This window comes from Mytilus trossulus, unplaced genomic scaffold (assembly GCF_036588685.1).
Source record: "Mytilus trossulus isolate FHL-02 unplaced genomic scaffold, PNRI_Mtr1.1.1.hap1 h1tg000050l__unscaffolded, whole genome shotgun sequence".
Taxonomy (NCBI): Eukaryota; Metazoa; Mollusca; class Bivalvia; order Mytilida; family Mytilidae; genus Mytilus; species Mytilus trossulus.
This window is the reverse complement of record NW_026963292.1, coordinates 2,167,997-2,195,314: the sequence shown is the minus strand read 5'-3', so window position 1 is coordinate 2,195,314 and position 27,318 is coordinate 2,167,997. Positions and strand designations below refer to the sequence as shown.

Sequence of the window (27,318 nt, the reverse complement as noted above, 5' to 3'; positions counted from 1 at the left end):
ATTTAAACATGGTTGAAGTATTATTCTGTTTTTCTCCCTTTTACACTGCGGCTTAAACCTCTTGTCGTCGATAACCAAATGTGGTTACCTTTCGTATCATATAGTAATATACAAATCCTTGGTTTTCCCAAACCAATTCTATTTAAAGTTCTTACATACATTTTTAACTGCCAACGGTCACTATTTGTGGGTGGGGTTTCACCCATAAAAGATCCCAAATTGAAATGTTTAATGAGCAATTTAGGTCCATTTTTTTTTTTATCAAAACAGTTAATTATATAGTATATAGAAGCCAAAACACAGCATTAAAATACATTTGAAGGCCCCCTTGAAGTAATTTTCGGAGTATAAGAGCCGTCTTGCATGTAAAACCTCCATGGGCATTTTGAAAAGTTGGTAGGCATGTTCTTATAAATAAATATGGTATAACAAATTATAAACACATTTCTATGAAACATACTTGCATACTGTTTGCCATGACATGTTATAAATAACTATTAAAAGTACTACTTATACCACCCTGCCACCGAGCCCTCAATACAATACATGTCTATTGTATAAAACGTTAACGGTGCCAACAATTAAAGTGAGTTCGTTTTTTTGTTTGTTATTTAAAGATACATTTCTATTATTAGTTGTACCTTATACAATTCCATGAGGAAAAACCTGCGTACTTCCATCCTTAATTTGAACAAAAAGTAAACACAATACGATCTCAATTAAGACTCAAAACTGGAAAAAGAATTATAAAGGAATTATTTTCTAGCTCGCCATATTTCATTCATAAGGTATAATTGATTCAAAGTCAACACAACATCAAGGTATCTGTTTTGTAATGGTTGTATTATTGTGAAATGGCAATCAATGTTCATTGTTTTTTATGTGTCCAGTGCACCACGATGTAGTGACCATATCCGCTCGCAACTTTGTCTACATCGTCTCCTTTCCTTTGTACATCTTTGACATCGCCGACATCGTGATATTGACAAAATTGTGACAACATCGTCTACATTGTTCCCCTTTTCTGTTCACACCGTTGACATTTCCGACACCATGATGTTGACATATTATGATGACATATTCTACTACGACACCCTTTCCTGTCTACATCGTTGACATCGCCGACATTGTGATGTTCACAACATCGTCAAGACATCGTATACATCTTTGACATCGACGAAATCATGATGTTGACAACATCGTGACGACATTATCTGCATCATCCCCCTTTTCTTATCTACATCGTTGACATCGTCTACATCATGTTGTTTACAACATCGTGTCGAAATGGTATACATCGTCCCCTTTTCTGCCTACACCGTTGAAATCGTGATGTTGACAACATCGTGACGTCATTGTCTACATTTCCTCCTTTTTCTGTCTACATCGTTGACTTAGCCGACATCATAATGTTGACAACATCGTGACGACATCGTATACATCGTCCCCCTTTTCCTGTCCACATCGTTGACATCGTCGACAACATATTGTTGACAACATCACGACGTCATCGTATACATAGTTTTCTTTCCTGCGTACATCGTAGACATCGTGATGATTATATATCGTGACGACATCATCTACATCGTCCCCCTTTTTGTGTCTACATGGTTGACATTGCCGACATCGGGATGTTGACAAAATCGCGCAGACATCGTCTACATCTTCTTCTTTTCCTGTCTACATTGTGGACATCGCCGACAACATTATGTTGACAACATCGTGAGGTCATCGTATATATCAAAATGTTAAGCACATGGTGGCGACATCGTCTATATCCTTATCATTTCTACATAGTTGACATCCCCTTTTCCTGTCTACATCGTTGACATCGCCGACATCATGATGTTGACAACATAGGGACGACATCGTCTACATCGTCCCCTTTTTCCTGTCTACATCGTTGACAACGCCGACATCAGGATGTTGACATCTTCGTGACAACATTGTCTATATCGTCTACCTTCCCGGTCTGTATCGTTGACATCGCCGACATCATGATGTTGGCAACATCGTGACGACATCGTCTTCATCATACCACTTTTTCTTTCGACATCGTTGACATCGTCTACATCATGATGTTGACAACATCGTGACGACATCGTATTCATCGTCCTCCTTTTTCTGTTTACATCGTTGACATTGCCGACATTGCGAAGTTGACAACATTGTTACAACATCCTCTAAACATAAAGAAATATAATTATTATCCATGATAAGCATGCTGCTAAAAATGATAGTTAATTTTTTTTTTGAAGAAGTACCGACACAAATGAAGTAGTATTAGAAATTGCAGCACTTGTAAGATAAGGTGTGGACAAATTGTGTATCGGATTTTGAAGGAATTAAAGCTTTCTATGACTTCCTCTACAAGTTATAGAAAATTTGGTAGGTCCTTGTGTACCTGCTCTTCATGTTTGTCATGCATTTAGTAGATGTGACACTGTGTCGGCATTTCATGGTAAAGTGAAGAGGTCAACTTGGCACACATGAAAAGTATTCCAAGATGTAATGCACGTTTTTACCCCATACTTAAACACAAACACAGACATTTTCCTGCCTACATCTTTAACATCGTGATGTTGACGACATCGCGCAGACATCCTCTACATCGTTCCCCTTTTCCTATCTTCATTGTGACATAACCGACATCGTGATATTGACAACATCGTTATGACATCGCCTTCATCGTCTTCTTCCTTGTCTACATTATTGACATCGGAGACATCGTGATGTTGACAGCATCGTGACGACATCGTCTAAATCGTCCCTCTTCCTTCTCTACATAGTTGATAACGAAGACATCGTGATGTTGACAGCATGGTGACGACATCGTTTACATCGTTGACATCGCCGAAATCATGATGTTGACCACATCATGTCGACATTGTATACATAGTCTCTCTTTTCCTGTCTACATCATTGACATCGCCGACATCGTGATGTTGACACTTCGTGACGACATCGTACACATCGTTTCTTTTCTGCCTACACCGTTGACATCGTGATGATGACAACATCGTGACGTCATTGTCTACATTTCCTCTTTTTCCTGTCTACATCGTTGACTAAGCCGACATCATAATGTTGACAACATCGTGACGACATCGTTTACATCGTCCCCCTTTTCCTTTCTACATCGTTGACATCGGCGACAACACATTATTGACAACATCACGACGTCATCGTATACCTAGTTTTCTTTCCTGTGTACATCGTTGACATCGTGATGATAACATATCGTGATGACATCATCTACATCGTCCCCTTTTTTGTTTCTACATGGTTGACATTGCCGACATCGGGATGTTGACAAAATCGCACAGACATCATCTACATCGTCCTCCTTTTCCTGTCTACATCGTTGACATCGCCGACAGCATAATGTTGACAACATCGTGACGTCATCGTATATATCAAAATGTTAAGCACATCGTGACGACATCGTCTATATCCTTATCCTGTCTACATCGTTGACATCGCCGACATCATGATGTTGACAACATCGGGACGATATCGTCTACATCGTCCCCTTTTTTCCTGTCTACATCGTTGACATCGCCGACATCAGGATGTTGACATCATCGTGACATCATCGTCTATATCGTCTACCTTATTGGTATGTATCGTTGACATCGCCGACATCATGATGTTGGCAACATCGTGACGATATCGTCTTCATCGTCACACTTTTTCTTTCGACATCGTTGACATCGTCTACATCATGATGTTGACAACCTCGGGACGATATCGCCTACCTCGTCCCCTTTTCCTATCTACATCGTTGACATAGCCGACATCAGGATGTTGACAACATATTGTCGTGACGACATCGTATACATCGTCCTGCTTTTCCTGTCTACATCGTTGATTTGAAATTGCCGACATCATAATGTTGACAACAACGTGACGTCATCGTCTATAGCATCCCCCTTTCCTGTCTACATCATTGACCTCGCCAACATCGTGATAATATCGTCTAAATCATGATGTTGAGAACATCGTGACGACATCGTACACATTTTCCCCCTTTTTTTCTGTCTACATCGTTGACCTCGCCAACATTGTGATGTTGACAACATCGTGACGACATCGTATACATCGTCCCATTTCCTGCCTATATTGCCGACATTGTGATGTTGACAACATCGTGACGACATCGTATTCATCGTCCTCCTTTTCCTGTTTACATCGTTGACATTGCCGACATTGCGAAGTTGACAACATTGTTACAACATCCTCTAAACATGAAGAAACAGAATTATTATCCATGATAAGCATGCTGCTGAAAATGATTGTTAAAAGTAATTTTAAGAAGTACCGACACAAATGCAATAGTATTAGAAATTGCAGCACTTGTAAGAACAGGTGTGGACAAATTGTGTATAGGATTTTGAAGGAATTAAGGCTTTCTATGACGTCCTCTACATGTTATAGCAAATGTGGTTGGTCTTTGTGGACCTGCTCTTCGTGTTTGTCATGCATTTAATGGATGTGACACTGTGTCGGCATTTCATGGTAAAGTGAAGAGGTCAGCTTGGCACACATGAAAAGTATTCCAAGATGTAATGAACGTTTTTATTCCGTACTAAATCACAAACACAGACATTGACAATATAGAAGCATTTGTTTGCATCATGTATGGCAACATCAACATTAACATTTGCTGTTAACGAGGCACGATTTGAATCGTTTGCAAGGAAGCAGCGGCGGCTTTATGATACTATTCTGCCTATCAGAGGTTCTCCTCCGGATCACATCAAATATAAGAATATCAAGGTGAACATGTTTGGGCTCATCCGGATTTATGCATTCGACAGGTCCTTGTTCAAGGCCATGAACACTCGAATTGATGAAAGAAAATAAAACAATGACAGTAGGAAACAAACATGGATTTCTTTGGCTGCCATTGCATTCTCGTGTCAGATTGTTTTTAATGCAAATAAAAGTATTCAAGCTGTGTGGGTAACTGTAAATGCTTCCGTTCTTATCTCCTTTGTACAGGTGTGTGTATTAGTAATTGTCAGACAGTTATAAGATAGGCAACCTGTATATATGCATTTACACCAAACATAAACCGTGATATATCTTGTTAAGGTGATAGAAATCATTAAATTGACATCTACGTTGTTGCCGCCTTTCTGGAATCGGAAGTTACTTTTTTATTTGCGTATGTATTGCTTTGTCGTACTCCAGGAACTTTAATTAAAGTTTTATCAAAACTTGTATTGGATTATACCCATAAATAACAGTTTTAAAAGAATATTTATAATATTATTATTAATAAACCTAAGCTTACATCTAAAGTAGTGGGCTGTTGAAAAAAAAAATTACCCAGTAAAATATATGGTTGTGTCACGATTTGCACAATTATGTCCATAATATCTCCCGCTATTAGTGCTAACAGAAATTTTATCATACATCAGTTTTTGGAATTTTCAGTCGTCAGTCTTCTTTTTTACTGTGTATTATTTTTTCGTTAGGTGTAAGCTTAGGTTTATTAATAATAATATTATAAATATTCTAGGTCTTCGGTCCACGCATGATACATAACTCGATTATGACTGCTGATATATGATGTATGATTGTTTACACTTTAAAGCGTCCAATTATTAGCAATTCATTTCCGTTAATTCAAGTTATCCGTATTTGTGACTTATTGAGCTCCTATGATTTATGAAACATGTTTTTTCGATAAGTAATTCAATTGTGTGTTTATGTGTGTGTATGTATATTTTTTTTATAGTTGACGTTGTATGCTTACTGAAAGAAGATAAAGTTCGGCATTCGACCGTTCTAAACCAAAACATACACGTCAGGCTGTTGTCTGATATATAGTCGGGTTGTTGTCGCTTTGACAAATTCCTTGTTTCCTTTCTTAATTTTATTTCATGTAGAATCGAAATTAAATGCATAACGTATTAATGTATTAACGAAAACAATAAAGCCGTACAATTATTAAGTACCATCAAAATGACAACGAGGAGAAACTATAACCACGGTTGGTATAGGGTCCGGCTACAATTGTGTTTTTTCGTGTGATTTCATCGGGCTTTTTTTAGTGTGACCACTTTTTTTTCGAGTGAATATGATTAAATATGTAAACAATCAGACTTCTTTTCTAACACGACGTGATATAGAAGTTTGAGCTTCATATACAAGGTTATACGTGTTTTTTTACTATGTTTTTCAATATCCAGTGTTCACCACAAAAAATATTATAAATTGTAAAATCAATAGTAGCATGAAAGGGGATTCAAATTAATATGAGTTCCCTGCACTATGTTCTTAACACGTTTTTGTTAAAGATCAATTGATTTCGAAATGAAAACTGGAAAATAGCTCTCCGAACAGAACATTTGCATTAAATTAAAAAAAGCTTCATTTGATAAACGTATAATATATTGTTGATGATTTATTGGGAATATATGACATTGTCCTTCGATCAATTACATTTATAAACTAGAAAATGTCAGTTTTTAAAGTCTAGACTACCTTTGTTCCTTTTCAAATTTTCTGTTAAAGTAACGGTCCGCACACTGACAAACACTAAATAATTCTTTAGTTAAATACAGGGAGGTAGTGCTTGATCAAAACATTTAAAGTATTCAATATAAGATGGGTAGTAATGAAGAAAAATAATATAATAACGAAATAGAAGGTAATTGAACTTATGACTTGTTTTATCACGCAAAAAGCCCGAACTACACTCGAAAACAATGGACAGAATTACTCGAAAAATCACGATCCTAGCCGGACACTATACATAACGTGATAACAAAAACTTTGAAAACAAAAAAGTATGTTTCTACCAAATGTCAGGATTCAATATTGTTGTTGAACCAAACCTTCAAATGATTGTGGCTATCACACATAGTTATAAACATGGTTAAATGATAAATCCTATCCCTATAAAACATAAGCTTGTCATCTCAGTCTCTTGTAACGTGCATTTGTGTTCCTTATCTTAACATTTTTTACTTAAGGTGGACAGACAGACAGGTGTTGGGTGTCTTTTGCCATCTTGGATTGTAAATAAAAGAGAACATGAAGATTATAATTTCGATCAAGTCAGCATATTCAAATGAAGAATACTGATTACTTATGTAGTTTTATTGAAAAGAATAAATTTATAAGGATATTTTAAAGTCATAAATGTAAATAAATTTACAAGCTTTGGATATTTTTTGCTAGATTTTAAATGTTTTAAGTATTCATTGTAAGGGAAAGTGACACTGACATAGTGCATTTATTAATGTGATCTACAAGCAATATTGCTTATTTTTATTTTATGCGGAAAGATCGTCTTTTTATTTTGATATTTTCAAAGTATTTTCTTAAAGTTATCTTCATGTATTTTATTTTACAATGAAATTGTTAGGTGCGCTTCTAATCACATGATGATTAATTGTTTTTCCTGTATAATCCAAACACAATGTGTCTCATTTTGTCACAACCTGTATCTTGAAAAAAAAATGCTAGCCATGACCTATTATTTTTATATTTTCAAACATAAAATTACAATATATACTACGCTTTGGCAAAGTATGAACAAAATATATCATTCTTAATGTATACGCCATACCACTTAATTTTTTTAAATTAAATCTGTTTAATTACTAGGTCAAATAAACTATTTTCAAATAAGTTAAACATCACAGCTACAATCGTTTAATATCTTACATTACAATAAAAGAATAACCGTCATCAAAAAGAAAAAGAAAAGGGCTACTCTACATTTGTATATAAAAACGATAAACACTTTTGAATTACAAAAATGTACATCAACAAACGACAACAATTGAATATCAGGTTCCTGGCCTAGTACAGGTACAAAGTAATACAGTTGGTTTAAACACTTTAACAGGCGATAACCTTCACCCTAACATACCTAAACAGTTGTATGTATAAAATAACAACATAGAAAGAACACACTATAAAATATCAATTGAAATGACTTAACTCGATTAAAAAAGAAATATTAACAAAACCAGGTAACCAACATACACTGGACGAATATATGTTATATATGACACAATAGAAATACAATATATAAAACAATGTCAAAAAGACAATTATAACATTTGTCAAAATGGCGTTTATTAAAATAAAGCACAGATGTAATTTAAAATATAATAATTTTGTTGTTAGAAGTACGGAAATATGTTTCTACAAAATAAATTTGTTGTTCATAGTACGAGAACAGAATTAAAAATCAATTATTGTTATACTATATAACAACGATAGTCTCATACAAATCTGCTATTTCTATACATTCGATGCTAAAAATTCATGATATTGTTGGGTTTTTTTTTTGCTGAATTTTTTATAAATAGATGAATACAAATATCCACAAGTTTCTGTGCCTATTACACATAAAAACATACTGAACGGAAACATACCATGAGAACTGAATTATAAAAAAATATAATTCAAACCTATTACCTTCTTATTAAAGTTTTTTATATATATTTTTGTGGTCATAACATAACAAAATATGAGTACGTTTAGAAATATATTGTACATTTGGTATTTTTGTACATGTCAGACAAAATTACCATACACGAAGAAAAATAAATCCTCTATATTACTGATATCATCATTGATATAATTTTAAGCGTTAATAACACAAAATTTTATGAACATAACTATGATTATGAAAAAATTTGAAAATTAAAATAAAATAGTTTCTAATTATATCCCCTTTTCTGTAACTTAGGAAACGTATTGGAACTATGAGGAATATTTAACGTGCAAGGAAATGTTTTTTTTCCGTTTGTCGTATTCATGATCTACCCTAAGATTAGATTTTGTTTTGCTTCCAGGGCATTTCTAAAGTGTGTTATCTTTACACATACGGTAAACAAATGTGCATGTATCCATAGGATAAAACTGTGTTTTTTTCTCATTTCTTTTTTGTTACGATAGAAGCGTTAATCGGTTGGCCTATTCCTACAGACTATCTAGTGCTCTTTCCTTTGAAATCGACTTCCAATATTTAGGTATTATTGGCTCTTCCGAATCATACATCTCCTTGAGTTCCTCTCCATATCTAGTAATCACCCATATCCAATACAATGACACATCGGAATGTGGTGGGATGTCCCAATCAGGGAAATTTCGTTTGTAATCTCTCAATTTTCCACTTTTTTGGGTACTATTGATAGTATATGGACGGTTTGTTGAAACAAGATAATTACAGGATTCAATAACTAGCTCACGAGAAGCTATGAGTCGAACACCACCTATACCATTTGGCCGATGTTGTAAACATTTATGAGGGATTCTGTCTTCCAAATGATTTTTATTAGTATTCATACATGGTTCTTTGCATAAAAAGCAAATTTCAGAACAGCCCCAGAGATTATCCATGATATGTGGAACGGGATTACTACTTAATGTAACATTATTCTCTTCAACATCTGAAAACCTACTCATTACTTTACTTTCAATTACAGGAAGTTCCTCTTTTAACATAATGGTGAAAGTATCTACATTGAATATTTTCCTATCTCGTACATGAACAAAGACATCGTTTAACAGAGGTAGATATGAAGCTTTGCAGTTATGCTGTAAAAATCGATCAATCCATTCAGATATGCAGATTGATTTTCCATGTGATTTACAATCTTCTGTTGTATCTGCAATGCATTTTGAAATATGCAAAATTATTCTTGATACTCGACGTTTTGCATGTTTAGTATATAAACATTCATTCCCATGTTTTTCTTCGAATAGTGTCCTCCCTAATAACTTGACTATCCATTTCTGGGCAAATGTATGTGGATCCTGGATATATGATTTGTATTCTTCAAAGTCATCCGTGTCAGCCAAATGAATAAGTATATCTTTAATTAAACTGTATTTTCCATTTGCAAAAAGAATTTGGATACTTTCTTGAGCATCAATATGAAGTAATTCCGATACTTGATCTAATATAACTTTTACTATGGCGTCTTTGAAAAATCCTAAGGCAATTACATCTTCCGTATTATCTTCAACTGTATTTTTGAACAGCGCCCATGCCGTACCTTTATATTCTTCCATTTGTGCTTTTGGGCTATTCTTTTTGTTATAAGCGTCATGCATTTTTGTAAAAAAGACTTTTGCATATCGAACAATATGATTTAGTATCATTGCACGAAATGGTGGAAGCAAGTTGAAAGAATAATCATTGTTGGCGTGAAGATTAAAGTCATAGATTTCCTGCGACACAATGTAAAATATTTCTGTGACGTATGAAGGGTCAAATCGAATGCCATTTTTTATTATTTCTAGTTTTAGATCAATTTTTCTAAATATCTTGTTGATTAAATCAATTGCTTGGTTTTTACACGTATCTGCGCTCGACTCTCGCCTCAAAACCCTGACCACCAATTTATGAATACTAAGATGTTTCTTAGTTGATATGTAATGTCTAGTTAAAGTTCCATCAAGTTGTTTCATGTTTTGATAAACCTCTTCTTCTGGTAAATGCAGTTTTTCATCTATTGAGCCATCTATAAATCTTGCAGCTGATGGAAACAGTTCACACAGCAATGTTTCGATTTGTTTATTAATAGGAACGATATCCCTAATGTCTTTCGTGTCAAACTTATTAATCCATGAAATCCAGAGGCTGTTAAATTTCTCTGTCAATACAATGTCATCTGGTACCTGTCCCTTCATTTCAAGAGCTAACTGTTTAGCCATTTCATTTATTTCTGTTTCATGCTTAGTTTTTTCTTTCACACGCAGTATTTGTATTCTTAATTCTTCTTTTGTACTATTTACAGCTGATTTTGCTTTGGTAATAAGACTTTCTGCAAGCATACAAATTCTGTTTCGTTTGGCCTGTCTCCATTGGATCATTATGTCTTTAAGAGTACTTTCTTCAACAAAGGAGTCAATTTCACTGTTAACATATTTTACTTGTTTGTCAACTTCTTTTGCAAGTTGCATCATTATTCTTGGAACTTCATTTTCGAGGGCATACTCATTCTCACAGTTGACAAGTTTAATTTTTGCATCAGAGTTAATAAATTCTAGAACATATTTTTCTAATTTCCATGTGATAGTTTGACATTGTTGATCCATGCTAGTGTATGCCTTTAGCTCAAGACTATTACGAAAACTGAAAACAAAATCGTCTTTCAAAATACCATTCCAAAGATCTTCTATTCGCGAAATAGTATCTGTGATTGTCAAATACGTATCTCTTCCTAGTGTTAGCCTATAAAGGATTGAATCCTTGACTGTGCTCACACTTTCGCTGTATCCATGATTGGTAGGAGCCATCGGCGGATCACCGTGCCAAAGATCCGAAAAATACCAGACATTTTGTTCACTTTCAAAACTAATAACTTGATTGAATGACTGTATATCAGCTATATTTTCTTGTTCTGCCGCCTCTCTTGTCATCTCATCTAGAACTTCTACAAATTGTTGTCTACCTTGCATCATTCTATCGTTAGCATCAGATGCTGGTACATTTTGGTGAACAAAAACACAGGTCTTTTTCAAGTTCAATTTTTCATTGGTTAATTTTAGCCTGAGGAAAGCATGAACAGCAATTTGTAGAACATCTTTTATTTCAGTTGCATTTTCGCCCTTAACGTTGACAATTGTAATGTCACCAAGACCTATAACAAACGTTGCTAATTCATTATCATGGCTGTGTTTCTGATTGGCTAACTCCGGGGCTCTAAGGCCTTCTGTATCAATAACGAGAATGTAGTCAAATTTTGATTTGTCTATCTCTACTGGTACTAACTGAATGAAAACACCTCTGGTGCATCTACCAGCACTAACTGCAAATTGAAGTCCAAACATTGTATTAAGCAGCGTGGACTTTCCAGAACCTTGAATACCCAACACTGACAATGCTAAAAGCCGTTTGTCTCCCAACATTTCTCTCAACTGTTCCAGAACAGCTCTTACCCAACACAAAGGTATGTTAGCGACGTCACCGTCCATTATTTCAAATGGTTGTCCCATGACAAGCAGTTTTGCTGTTATGAAAGGAAGCGTGTCTGCTAATTTCCGCATGTTGATCGCATCAGCATGTTCAGGTTTACATTGATTTAGTGATTCAAATATTTGACCCATTTCGCGACATAAATGTTCAAATCCAAACGAAGCTTCAGCAAGTTTTAATTCACTCTTTTTCAATTCTTCTCTATATCTTTTTATAACAGTACCATCTTCTTGGTTGTCTCTTTTAGTCTTCAGAGTCTGCCAATCACTCTGATATTTGGACAGGTATCCAGGAAGTACCGACCTTGATCTCTGATCGAGGAAATGTTTTAACCATAGAACAAACACCGTGCATTCCGTATCTGACTTGATTAATTTTGATAAAATGTCTAAAAATGTCTTTATAAAAGGTCCGAAGTTTTCACATTCCTTCACTTGTTTTTGTCGATCTTCATCCATTTCTGTCTTTATTTTACTCTGTTCCTCCAAACTTTTGTACTGAGATGACTTATAAACATTTTTCTGTTTTTTACTCCAAGATGCCCAATTTGCTCCCTGCAAAGGCACTACTTTCTCTTTTGATTTTTCTTTTGGGAAATGCTTTAAAACATTTAATGCGTTTTGTCTCGCATTTCTGTAAATAACATCGTCCTCGTCTACCTTTAGTTTACATTTTGATATTCTACTGTATACTGACTCGTTTACATTTTCCTTCATCATTGCTGCAATTGCCTTTCTCAGTTCAGTTTTAGTGGCAGCAAAACTTCTCATTTGTCCATCCTTCGACAGTATACAAATATTGACTAGTCGTCGGTAGTTTGCGATTGTTTTTGTAAAACATGTAATTCTTTCTCGAACATCTTTTCTGTTATTTTGAAATGCATTGATTGCTAACAGAACACATTTTGGAGTATTTAACATATCATTCAGAAAAACCATGAATGATTTGTCTTCGAGACTATTGATATCTAGCACCACAACTAAAATATCTGTTATCTGTGACACCCTAAAAAGTTGTCCATTATGTTCTAAAGCATCGCCTCTCAAATTGAGAAACATTGTTGTATTTTTAAGAACTGCTAATTTGTTTGAAGGAATGTACCATGTAGCTTCTACGATTCCGTCGCTTATTTTTCGTCTTGCTGTCCCAAGTGGGCAGTCCACATTTGAAAATGTATTGTGGTACTGATCGTTAAGAACTTCATTCACTAGTTTCGATTTTGATACGGAAGGGCGACCTATTCGAACAAAAGAGACAATTTCACATGCGCATTCTACAGACATATCTTGGATTGAACCCTTGTGTACTTTACTTTCTAAAATAATTGACCGAAATGGCCATAAACATATCTCTATAGGTTCATTTTTAAAATTAGGAAGGATAAACGGAATAGCAAGTTTACACATGAACAGTTTATTAGTAATTATTTGTTTAAGCATTGGGCTACTACATTTAAAGAGGACAAGCAGGATGTCAAGCGGGTTTATTTCAGCTTCATTTTCATCTTCTGTGTCATTTAAAATATTTTCTAAGCTATACATCGCTTCTTCATCATCCCTATTATCATCCGTAGTATTAAACTTGTTATTCGTAAGATCTTGAAGCATTTGATCTCTACAATTACAATTTACCATAACAATATTTTCAACAAATTTTAAGGCAATATCTTTCAGCTCAGGAGACGTTGTTGGAGTCCGAATCTTCAATGCATCCATTAATTGTAAATTATTTGGGTAACATTTTTCTAATCCAATAAGTTTCAGGAATTCAGCAATGCTGCTGCATGTACCGTCTTGTATTGGTGTTCCAAAGTCTTTCAACTCCTGTTCTTCTTCATCTAGAACATAAATTTGAGAACTTAACGTCCACAGCTCCCATTCATTAGCTAAATGATATACAAGTTTTGATATATTCTTAAAAAATGCACACTAGCCAAGGAATTTGTTTTTGTCCCGACCGATAAAGCTGCTAATGATATTATTATTGTTTGACGTAAATTTTACATTGAGGTTCTGAAAAAGGAAATCACCAATTCACGAACATTCCAACTTACTCCATTTTCAGAAAACGAAATCTGTAACAAACATAAACTTTTTGCCACCGCTTTACAAGCAGAGCCAAATAAAATGAAAGTCCCAACTATGTATTGGCTCCGAAGCTACACAAAACCCCTTACAAATATAGATTTATTTCGTCTTCAAGCCATTGTTCAACTACTAAATTGTCTATTCTTCTTACCAGCATACTTGGTACAATTAAAAACATTATAATAAATTGTTTAAATAAGGCCTTCGAAAATAGTGGAATAAATTACTTTTGGAGTGTCAAGAACTCGTTGGAAGTACAATGTACTTGATAAATTGCATGCTTATATTGGTGATTTTGAATCTGTTCAAAGTTTTGATTTTTCTACCCTGTATACCACATTGCCTCACATTCACATTAAGAAAAAATTCACACACCTAATTAAATGGGCATTCAAAAAATCAGAATGTGAATATATATGTTCAAACTCTTTAAGGTCATTTTTTAGTAGCAATAAACAAAAAAACTATGTTAATTGGACATGCTTTGATACTATATATGCCCTTGAATTTTTATTAGATAACATTTTTGTTCGCTTTAAAAGGCTAACGAAAAGCTGAATACTAAAATTTATGATAAAAGGGATGATTTTTTATTTCCTATCGTTAATTATCCGTTTTTAGATGGTGACGTTCCCTTGTCACCATATTACGGTGTTTATATATCTCAACTTGTACGATTCGCTCATGTATGTAACAATGTTTTAGATTTTAACGAGAGAAATTTATGTATGACTGAAAAATTATTACACCAGGGTTTTCGATATCACAAACTAGTCAAAACATTTAATAAATTTTATCATCGGTATAAAGACATCATTCGTAAATATAGCTCAACATGCAGACTTCTTATACGTTCAGGTATTTCACATCCAATTTTTTATGGAAATATTCTTTATAAAGCACAAAGGTGTCAGTATTCACCTCAGAAACTTACAAAACCTTTGAATAGACTTATTAAGAAGGGTTATAATTACGATACTGTTGTCAAGTCATTAAAGATTGCATATTTTGGCGTTAATATTGAGTCATTGATAAGGTCTTTGCGTCGGAACTAAACAAATTTATTCTAAAAACAGTTGTTGGCATGACACGGGTTATGATCTTCTTATATATGTTATGATGGTATGATACTAAACCCCTAACGGGAAGGATTGTGCCTGATGTTCATATGATGAAATCATAATCTTTCAGTCAGTTTAATTTAAGTCTGGAGCTGGCATGTCAGTTAACTGCTAGTAGTCTGTTGTTATTTATGTATTATTGTCATTTTGTTTATTTCCTTTGGTTACATCTTCTGACATCAGACTCGGACTTCTCTTGAACTGAATTTTGATGTGCGTATTGTTATGCGTTTACTTTTCTACATTGGTTAGAGGTATAGGGGGATGGTTGAGATCTCACAAACATGTTTAACCCCGCCGCATTTTTGCGCCTGTCCCAAGTCAGGAGCCTCTGGCCTTTGTTAGTCCTGTATTATTTTAATTTTAGTTTCTTGTGTACAATTTGGAAATTAGTATGGCGTTCATTATCAATGGACTAGTATATATTTGTTTAGGGGCCAGCTGAAGGACGCTTCCGGGTGCGGGAATTTCTCGCTAAATTGAAGACCTGTTTGTGACCTTCTGCTGTTGTTTTTTTTTTTTGGTCGGGTTGTTGTCTCTTTGACACATTCCTCATTTCCATTCTCTATTTTATTTTACACTAACAATTAAACTTTTAAAAATGGATTTATTTTACTTCCGAATAAATTTACACAATTTATGTATGAGCACATGTACAGTACTACATTTGGACTTGAAACGTTCCCAAGTTAAAACCCGCCAAATAGAGATTTCTGGTTCATCAAACTGTACGCAATAATTGTTTATACATGATCATATGTACATATTTTTTCTGGTATTACATTTACACTTTTTACAAAGGTAGTTTAGGGTCGTCTTGAATTATAAGAAAAAAAAACAACAGTACAACTTGACATTACTTTCTAAATTAAATTTATCTGACGTTGGAAAGGTAGTTGACTTGCACTTTTAACAATAAATCGACATTTCAACAAAATCATAAGTTAAAATTAACCGAATAGCTCACAGAACAAAGCAATGTAATGTGTTATTGCACAGCCAAATGGCTACAACTAAAGAATTTATCTGCAGTAATACAGTAAAACAAGCCCGATTTTCTTTTCTTTTTAAAATAAACAAAACAATGTTGTTATTGTAGCAATGTTATCAAACTACGATACAATTATGGGTCTTCAAAGGGCTCCTCGTAACCTCTCTCTGGATCATTAACATTAGTTTTGTCAGAGCCGGGCTTCAAATTTATCACAAAACAACTTTGCTAGAGGTAGAGGGAACCAGAAATTGATACTTAAAGATTCCAAAGATCTTTAAGAGAACATGTAACCAAAATTATTTTTTATTAAAAAAACAATACCACAGTTTACCTTTCTACGCTTTACACAAGTATTCAGCATTCTAAACTGAAAGTCAAATTGTAGGATTGGTATATTTTTTGGAGTCATAAAAAAATCGTAGATACATGCACTACAAAAGGCAAATAGTCTGAAAAGACCAGTTTTTGTCTGAATTTGCATGAATTTTTACTCGACATTCTTAATTTGTCTTATAAGGTTCTTGATTTTTCTTGACAAGTGTCTTGACAGTATGAACATTGTCTTAAAATTTCTCGACACATCCTGTATCATCTGATAAGAGTCTGGATTAGTCTCGACCAATTCTTGACTGTCTTAAATTTGTCTCGATCTGTCTTGACATATTCTTGACATTCTTAATAATGTCTCGATCTGTCTTGACATATTCTTGACATTCGTAATAATGTCTGAATGTGTCTTGACATATTCTTGACATTCTAAATAATGTCTGAATATGTCTCGACACATTCTTGAGAGTCTTAAATATGTCTTGACACTATCTCAACATAATAAATTTCGCCTTATAATGTGAACAGACTTATTCTGCACTGATTATGACATTCTATTGCTGTTATATACTTATTATGGATAAACTAATCTTTGAGGAATCAAGGATTAATTTGGTATAGTAAGATACCCTTTTGGTGCAACTAAATTGGAATACCCTGAATAATACCCCATGTAGTTTAATTTTTATTTGTTTTTATTAAACGTTGAATTAATTGTTTTTACTTGGAATATAAGTTGAAGTTACTGAAAAACAGCATTTAGATTTTTGCCGTTCCAAAAACTGCCAGTCAAATTTGCTTTCTTTACTAAAACATGTAACATAGGTGTCGTGTAGCGTCTCTTTTGGACCTTGAGGGGGGGGGGGGCTTTAATGAAGGTCAAAGAATTTGTTCTCATCTTGATTCAAATACCTTATTCATTTTTTAGGACAACCAAAACACATTCTTTATTCCAATTTGAGTGTTGAATTTTATAATTTTTTAACAATCATAAATATTTGTGATATCTCCTTCCGTAAAAGAAAATATGTTTAGATCTATATTATGCATGTCTTTTTGAGATCCATTTTATAAGACCAATGATTTCTATATAAAATGGACCAATTATAAATACATTTTTTTTATTATGTCTGTAGAAGATAATACTTTTCTTTTCCCATCTTGATTCAAATACCTTATTCATTTTTTTTATTATGTCTGTAGAAGATAATACTTTTCTTTTCCCATCTTGATTCAAATACCTTATTCATTTTTTTTATTATGTCTGTAGAAGATAATACTTTTCTTTTCCCATCTTGATTCAAATACCTTATTCATTTTTTAGGACAACCAAAACACATTCTTTATTCCAATTTGAGTGTTGAATTTTATAATTTTTTAACAAACATAAATATTTGTGATATCTCCTTCCGTAAAAGAAAATATGTTTAGATCTATATTATGCATGTCTTTTTGAGATCCATTTTATAAGACCAATGATTTCTATATAAAATGGACCAATTATAAATACATTTTTTTTATTATGTCTGTAGAAGATAATACTTTTCTTTTCCCATCTTGATTCAAATACCTTATTCATTTTTTTATTATGTCTGTAGAAGATAATACTTTTCTTTTCCCATCTTGATTCAAATACCTTATTCATTTTTTAGGACAACCAAAACACATTCTTTATTCCAATTTGAGTGTTGAATTTTATAATTTTTTAACAAACATAAATATTTGTGATATCTCCTTCCGTAAAAGAAAATATGTTTAGATCTATATTATGCATGTCTTTTTGAGATCCATTTTATAAGACCAATGATTTCTATATAAAATGGACCAATTATAAATACATTTTTTTTATTATGTCTGTAGAAGATAATACTTTTCTTTTCCCATCTTGATTCAAATACCTTATTCCTTTTTTTTTTATGTCTGTAGAAGATAATACTTTTCTTTTCCCATCTTGATTCAAATACCTTATTCATTTTTTAGGACAACCAAAACACATTCTTTATTCCAATTTGAGTGTTGAATTTTATAATTTTTTAACAAACATAAATATTTGTGATATCTCCTTCCGTAAAAGAAAATATGTTTAGATCTATATTATGCATGTCTTTTTGAGATCCATTTTATAAGACCAATGATTTCTATATAAAATGGACCAATTATAAATACATTTTTTTTATTATGTCTGTAGAGGATAATACTTTTCTTTTCCCATCTTGATTCAAATACCTTATTCATTTTTTTTTATTATGTCTGTAGAAGATAATACTTTTCTTTTCCCATCTTGATTCAAATACCTTATTCATTTTTTAGGACAACCAAAACACATTCTTTATTCCAATTTGAGTGTTGAATTTTATAATTTTTTAACAAACATAAATATTTGTGATATCTCCTTCCGTAAAAGAAAATATGTTTAGATCTATATTATGCATGTCTTTTTGAGATCCATTTTATAAGACCAATGATTTCTATATAAAATGGACCAATTATAAATACATTTTTTTTATTATGTCTGTAGAGGATAATACTTTTCTTTTCCCATCTTGATTCAAATACCTTATTCATTTTTTTTTATTATGTCTGTAGAAGATAATACTTTTCTTTTCCCATCTTGATTCAAATACCTTATTCATTTTTTAGGACAACCAAAACACATTCTTTATTCCAATTTGAGTGTTGAATTTTATAATTTTTTAACAAACATAAATATTTGTGATATCTCCTTCCGTAAAAGAAAATATGTTTAGATCTATATTATGCATGTCTTTTTGAGATCCATTTTATAAGACCAATGATTTCTATATAAAATGGACCAATTATAAATACATTTTTTTTATTATGTCTGTAGAAGATAATACTTTTCTTTTCCCATCTTGATTCAAATACCTTATTCATTTTTTTTATTATGTCTGTAGAAGATAATACTTTTCTTTTCCCATCTTGATTCAAATACCTTATTCATTTTTTAGGACAACCAAAACACATTCTTTATTCCAATTTGAGTGTTGAATTTTATAATTTTTTAACAAACATAAATATTTGTGATATCTCCTTCCGTAAAAGAAAATATGTTTAGATCTATATTATGCATGTCTTTTTGAGATCCATTTTATAAGACCAATGATTTCTATATAAAATGGACCAATTATAAATACATTTTTTTTATTATGTCTGTAGAAGATAATACTTTTCTTTTAATATTTGGGAAATATTCATTGTTTTTTTTATGTTAAAATAATTAACTTCATAATTTTGATGAAGAAAAACAATTTTAATTCATTTTTTTCTCCATCAAAATGATGATTATCATGTTCATATATGAGCAATTTGTTACAAATGTAGTGGCATGGTCGGTCAACTGAAAAGTTGTGAGGCTAATTACAGGTAAAGCAGTAATTTCTATTTGACAGTTGCTTGTACTCTGGGGTGTGGAATACCTTATGTTTATGGGGAACATCCTGTCCATGTGTAATACTTAATATATATTCCAACAGATGACATTACACAAATGTTTCTTCTGTTAGATGAATGATTTGTATATCATCATAATTTGCTATTTATATAAGGCACATTTTGGTACAATAATTATTTACCATATAAACATTGAATATAATAAATGTAGATTGAAAAATGTCTACAGTATAATTGGTTTTAATCATTTAATTTATAAGATTTAGGAATCAAAATTTGTAATTTTTTAAAAACCCAATTTTAAATTGTTTTATATCTACACACCCACATTTAAATTATTTTATACATTAGATTTCATAGCCATATTTGCATTTGTGAAGATATTTGAATACCCACATTTTCAATTATTTTACATGCCCAATTTTTTTGTTTGAAGTGTAACTTGAAACAACAGTATATTATATAAAGAGAAATAAAGATTAAAGTTTTATCATGAATATTGGTCATGATTTGTAAAACTCAGAACTGTCAAGTAAATTTAAGACACAATTCAAAATGTTCAGAAAAAATAAGAATGTCGAAAACATGTCTAGAAATTTCAAGACATTATTCAAATGTCAAGAATATGTCAAGAAATTTTTAAACCATATTCAGAATGTCGAGAATATGTCAAGTAAATTTCATACAAATTTGATATAAATGAGAATTTGTAAAGAAAAATTAAGACACAAGTCATACTTTTGGAGAATGTCAAGTAAAAGTTCATGTAAATTCAGACAAAAACTGGTCTTTTCAGACTTTTAGACTTTTGTAGTGATGTATCTTGTCATCGGTAGGGATAATAGATCTTTGTACGAAAATCAATTTGATTAAAACAAAATATTCTCTAATATGGAATTGATCAAGTTGATAGCTTTTTTTTTATATTTACAATACATATTTGTAACATTTGGAAGAGGTATTTTGGATAAACAATCGGCATTTCCATTAAAACAAAAATTGCTTTTCTACTTTTCGACTTTTTCCTATATTTATATGAGATCGACTTTGTTCAGGAGCTTATTACATGTCTTAGGAAGAAACAAACCTAGCACCGTCTTTAAACTTCATGTTTCCCTATATTAATACATGTTCTGTATTTATGTTTCTTGCATCTATACGCTCTCCTTTTTTTTACTCAAAAAGAAACAAATCTGCCTCGTATCTTCAGGAGCATTTCGAAAATGACAGTGAGGGTAAGTTAAAATCAAATCTTAATTACAAAAAGGATGATTTCACATGTAGTATATATTTCCGAGTAAAAACGATTTGCCATGGCTTGTATTTCATATCCTAATTTCTTTGATAAAGGTTTGTTGCTGAAACTAAACTTTTAAGCCGAAAAAAGAGGTGGTGAAGTAGAAATCAAATCTTCCTACACGGTACAGTCATCTCACGAGCTGATTGACCGTTATGGAATATTTGTTTCGAAGATGACGACGGATATGTTCTAATTGTAACCACAATCCCGTCCTCTATTAACCGATTGTACCTATAGTTCCAGATTTGTAACCGGTTCTGTATTTATATGAACACACGGCGGGTGCCACATATATAGCAGAGTCTACTCTCCGTACACTTCCGGGTCACCTCAGATCAGCCCAGTATTTTTGGAGTTGTGTTGTGTTGTGTTGCTTAGTCTTTAATTTTCTTTGTTTTGTTTTATGCTTTGTCTACTGTTGTTTGTTTTTTTTGTGTCTTTTATTCAATTTGCTATGTTGTTGTCATACTATTTATTTTAACAATTTCAAAAATTTGTTCAACAGCAAATCTAAATCCATTTAAAATGATTGTTTTCTACAATGACCGAAGTGCTGACAACTGGGCTGGTGATACAATCTGCGACTAACAATTTATTCACGAGCGTTTAAATTGAAGCTGGTCAATTTGTTTTCAATGAAAGAAGTATGTTTATTAATGATTGACATAGTCCTTAAGATTTAAGTTTTTTTATTTGGTATAGTTTACGAAAAGTTTTCGGCATATAAATGTTAAAAGTATCACAGTTTTAGTCGCCTACGGAAAATTGCATTGTCTATATTAATATAACCGCAGCCTATAAGGTTTAAATCATTCAGACTTATTTTTTTTCTATTTCAAATTGAAATTATAATGAACAATTTTTCACCTTTAATAGCCTTTAAGGTTTGAAAAAGAAGCAATCCTTCCCCCCGCCCCTTTAACATTAGAATGAAATCGTACATTGGCCTATATTCGTTTTTCTGTTTTGAAAATACATGAGGATTTTGTGCGTTTTGCGTTTATTTTTTACGGTATGTTAGTCTAGCATATATGCATATTATAATGTTTATCTTGTCGTGTAACACAACTCGGGGTGTTTTTTTGTCCAACAAAATGCATCATGCGGTCGGTCTTTCATTCGATAACTCTTTTAAGTGCACCATAGCATAATCATAATTTACAATATTTTGTGGTTATAATTATACACTTCTTGTGTAACAAAGCCTGTTTAGTCCATGATTTTCACAACGTATTACAGTTAAGGCAAATATTACCTTGAGTGCAGCCCCTATCAAGAAAATGTGCTGTGATGGCCAAACACTTTAAATCTTTGTTACACAAAAGGACAATGTACGATACGCATCAGAGAACGGCCCCCTTATTTCGTTCAAATTAAAAGTGACTTGCCATTTATTATAATACTATATTTCTTAAGTTTAAAACCAATAGTTTTGTAAACATCAGTAGATTTTTCAACTTCCGCTGATATTATTCACGCTCTGTTGCTGTAAAGACCTCAAGATTCGCGAAAAGGGCAGAAAAATGTTTTCCAAACACTTGTCTGCATTTTAAACTATGAGCGTACCTACGACCCACGATCATATTCATACCAGACATTCCTTGAACATACATGTTACTGCAGTTCAAATATTTTAGTGGGTCGTAGGTACGCTCAAAGTAAAAAATGTTAAAAAGTGACACAAATTGCCGTAGTTTCCATTGAATCAACGAAACTTTTAAACCAACTGCGGACCGGAGATGATTTCCGGTATTCACTTGATCCGACGAACGACAGACTTGCTGCGCTTTTATGGCTTGTTTCTTTAAAACAAACTTATTTAAAACAGGAAAACATGATATACCAGTAATTATTCTTCAATTTAAAGTAACAAGTTAGCAGACTGTCGAATTGTGGCCCAAAGTTAGATGGACTTTGACAAGCTTCAGAGAAATTTTTGGAACGTAATTGTTATTAAATATAATAACTCATATGCAAACAGTGCTTATACGTATTTTGTTTCATAATTGTCAAAATCGTCAAGCAATCAACAGCAATGCCCATTTGAACCATAATTGCACAACGTTAATAGCTACAGATCGCTTATTTTACTGATAATTTTATTTCTTTTAGCAACCCGACCATAGAACACACAACAACAGAAGGTGACCGACAGGCCTTCAATGCAGCGAGAAATTACTGCACCGGAGGCGTACTTTAGCTGTCTCCTAAAATATATATAATTAGTCCAGTGATAATGAACGTCTAACCCGAAATTGTACACAAGAAACTAAAATTGAAAATAATACAACACTAACTAGAGGCTCCTGATTTGTTACAAGCGCAAAAATACAGCGAGGTTTAACATGTTTAAAAAATCTCAACCATCCCCCTGTAAATCTAGCCAATGTAGAAAAGTAAACGTATAACAATACGCACATTAAAATGCAGTTCAAGAGAAGTCGGAGTCTGATGTCAGAAGATGTAACCAAAGAAAATAAAAAAAAGGAAAATGACACATAACAGACTATTAGCAGTTTACTGACATGCCAGCTCCAGACTTCAATGAAACTGATTGAAAGAATATGTCTTCATCATATGAATATCAGGAACAATCCTTTCCGTTAGGGGTTTAGTATCATTATATATATTTAGTAAGAGCTATCTGCGTACTATGACCAGGTTGGTGGTCACCTCTGTCATGTTCATTAGTTTCGGGGGAAACTAGCGGTAGTTTAGATAAAGTCCAAGTCGCTGGAAAGTTTACATATTTATTTCACATCCATATACTTCAAATATCAAAACATAACTGAATAACAACATACAACAAATATTAAATACAAATTCAAAAGACTGATTGACATACGGAAAATGAACCAATCAAATATCTTTTTATTAAACAATATTAATTCGCGTTTGCCGAAAGCGGGATTAAGGATTAAAAACATGCTTCGTATAAGTTTGTCAAGAATGGCTTTCGGCAGTTATCACTTAGTGTCAATTTATCTATATTCTTTGTTACAGAACCTTTTATCATAAAGACGGATATAAATCTTAGATAATTAATCTGAATGAAAGGATTATAGTTAAGTGTAAAATACAAGTAACGTTTGAATAGCGTAAAATACCATAAACTAATAAATTATTAAAACGCAATGAGGACTCGGAATAATTGATAAAAAGCAAATATTATAAAAATATACAAAATCCTAAATGTGAACTTTGAACGAACAATTGTCGGGTCATATTACCCCGTCGCTCCTTATCTGATACTCCCGTATCAGCGTGTAAATTATGAACGAATAATATTTCAAAATGCATACAGTAAAAATTAAAAAGAGCAACATTGTATTTACATTATTTACAAGCGCGCTATTACGAACATTTGTCGTCTAAAATTTTCTCTCTCAAAATTTCTTGAAAGTTCATGTAATTAATTAAATCTAAGTGTGTCTAAATACCAACACGAATAAATCACGAATCAATAAGTATAAAACGAACAGTCTGTAATATTTGCCATGCACCATGCAAATAACAAATGAACACTGTGTCTCTCTCTTTCATAATTTCGATACCTGAATCTATATTGGAATATAAAATAAATCATTTATATATATATATATAAACATTGTCAATCTGAACTTTGTTACTATATATTTTAAGTTTCAGGAACATTTGTCCGAACTAGTTCTGTAGCACTATATGAATATTTATGTACACATCTTTGTACTAATACTTTGAATACATCTATTTGAATGTAACCATTTATCAAAATGTCGCTTATACCTGATATCTCTTTTCAATAAAAACGCAAAGTGTAGATTCATTTCGATACTTGAATAGGCATTGTATGAAATATCGCAATACTGTTGTAAAGCTAAAAATATATATTTGCAGTGATTGAAATCTCAACATATTTCTCTTAAAATATTATGATAACTTGGGGACGAATATAAAATGTTGGTAAAAAAATATGGGTGGGGGGGGGGGGGGGTTGGGGGGGGGGGTGTCAAACTGTTGAACTTCAAATTGAGAAAAATAGAAAATAGGATATATAAAACTCAAGTGTAAAATTCTCTCTGATTGTAAACATGCTGTGTATTTTAAAACTAAACAGGTTCTGATGGAAATTTTAAGACACTATTTTGTCTGAATAAAGATCTGAAGTACCTTTTTTTATACTTTGAAATATGCAAATGAACTTGTGTTGTGATGTTGTTTGGAAAAAAAAATGTAAGTTTTGAAATAATATAAAAGGTTAAAATTGCAGTTACTTGATGAATGAACTGTCACCGATGTTTGTCTGATAATACGACCATTAACTTGTGTAAAAAAAACACTAGGTCCAAATTTACGACAAACATACTATGACAACCCAATATAAATTTAAATGTTGTTATACTATAATTAACATTATTATACTTCATGTCAAAATGCAAGATTTTGATTGGCTAATACGAGGGTGTCAATTTACTCTATTACCCTTCATGGAGACGCTTGATCAAGTGTGCGCTTTATTGAATACGACTCTTTTCTATGACTAATACTCTATCACCCTTCTCAGCTATGTGTTATTTATATAATACCGTTTGAAGGTAAAAAAAATATGAAAATCTGAAGTACTTGATTTTGTAAATCAAGCAAATTGTGATGTAAGAAAAACACGGGCTTGTACATTGTATGTAAGTTAACTTTTGCTATTTAATTTGAAAAATGATGTGTAATTGTAATGTGCAATTCTACAGATGAATAAAAAAGGTGGGTAATTTCTATCTCTTTGTTTTACGTGCTTTTATACGTTTAGTCTGATCCATACGAACTTTAAATTCGTGTCTTAATTCTGGAGGAATATTTTCTTCCGGTTCCCATGAATTGCTTGTGCTACCGAAACCTAACCATTTTATGTAATAATGCATTTTATTGTTTATACGTTTTGCTTTTACTATCCGTTCTACTAGATACAGATCTGAATCATCGTTATTTTGGTCATCATGTGTGTTCCGTTGTACATGAGTATCGTTTTGTGTAGGGTCATTGGAGTCTGGCTGTGTATCCGTTTGAACAATTTCATCGTCATCCTTAGCAGTTTCCTCTTCATTGTCATCATCGTCTTACATTTCGTCGTCTGTTGGAACATCTACATTGTTTGTAGGCCTGTCTTGTGGGTCGTAAAACTTCTTTAGTCTGTTGACGTTGACAAGTCCTTTAATTGGTACATCGTCAGAACAGCGCCGGAGTCTATACGTGCTTTTACCCTCAACTTCGGTTATGTAATACGGGCCTTGCCATTTATTACAAAGTTTTCGGGATAATCCAACTTCCGTTTTCTTAGTATCTAGCCATACTTTATCACGAATGTTGTAAGAAATCTCTCTTGCTCTTTTATCGTGCTGTGCTTTGTACTTCTTTTGTGTTTCGAGTGCATTTTCTCGCGCTTTTGCTCTAGCTAAAACTAAGTGTTCATGTAACTTGTCTATATACTGCTTAGCGATTGGTCCGACTTTGGAGGGTTCTGTTAAAACTGTGTCAATAGGCGTTCTGCATTCTCTTCCAAATACGAGGAAATACGGAGTGTACTGTGTTGATTCAGTGCATACTGACGTGTTCATAGCATGAGCAATACTTGGTAATTTGTCTGACCAATTTAACTGGTTGGCATCAATGCATGTGCGAAGTTTTTCAGCTATTGTCTTGTTATTTCGTTCGCATGTACTGTTTGTTTGGGGTCTGTAACTACTGGTATTTATCTTTTCGATTTCGAAGATATTGCAAACCTCCTTCAATATATTCGACATAAAGTTTTGTCCTTTGTCTGTCAGGATTGCATCAGGCGCTGAATAACGGCATATCCACTGGTTATAAAATAAGTCAGCTACATCTTTCGCGCTTGTATTTTTCATAGGAAGTATTTCCATAAATTTTGTAAATGAATCGACTATTAGTAGAACGTGTGTGTAGTCGCCGGAACTTTTTCTAAATGGTCCTAAGATGTCCAGCACAGGAAGTGGTTGTAGTGGTGTCGGGCGCTTATGGGCGTCAGGTTTAGCTTTTTGACACTGCATACACGTTTGTACGTACTGTTGAATGCCATTGTACATACCAGGCCAATAGTATTTATATCGTATTGTATGGTAAGTACGTTC

The 27,318-nt window shown here is 32.8% G+C and overlaps 1 protein-coding gene across 1 annotated transcript; it reads right to left on the bottom strand.

Moving 5' to 3' along the window:
* Window positions 1–8,952: 8,952 nt before the first annotated feature.
* LOC134699342 (interferon-induced very large GTPase 1-like) lies at window positions 8,953–26,091 on the bottom strand. Its single transcript, XM_063560952.1, has 3 exons — window positions 25,962–26,091; window positions 12,661–13,841; window positions 8,953–12,510 (listed from the first exon to the last, which is right to left on the bottom strand). Exons 1-3 carry the CDS (start codon window positions 26,089–26,091, stop codon window positions 8,953–8,955), a joined length of 4,869 nt encoding a protein of 1,622 aa, XP_063417022.1.
* Window positions 26,092–27,318: the final 1,227 nt, after the last annotated feature.

Excerpts from the sequence above, each read along its gene's own strand:
- LOC134699342 (XM_063560952.1), bottom strand. The coding sequence starts at position 26,091 with ATGCATTATTACATAAAATGGTTAGGTTTCGGTAGCACAAGCAATTCA. Across the intron at positions 13,842-25,961 it reads GACTAAACGTATAAAAGCAC|CTAATGAATGGGAGCTGTGG; the intron begins GTAAAACAAAGA and ends TATATCATTTAG. Across the intron at positions 12,511-12,660 it reads CAGCAATGATGAAGGAAAAT|GGAGCAAATTGGGCATCTTG; the intron begins GTAAACGAGTCA and ends GTGCCTTTGCAG.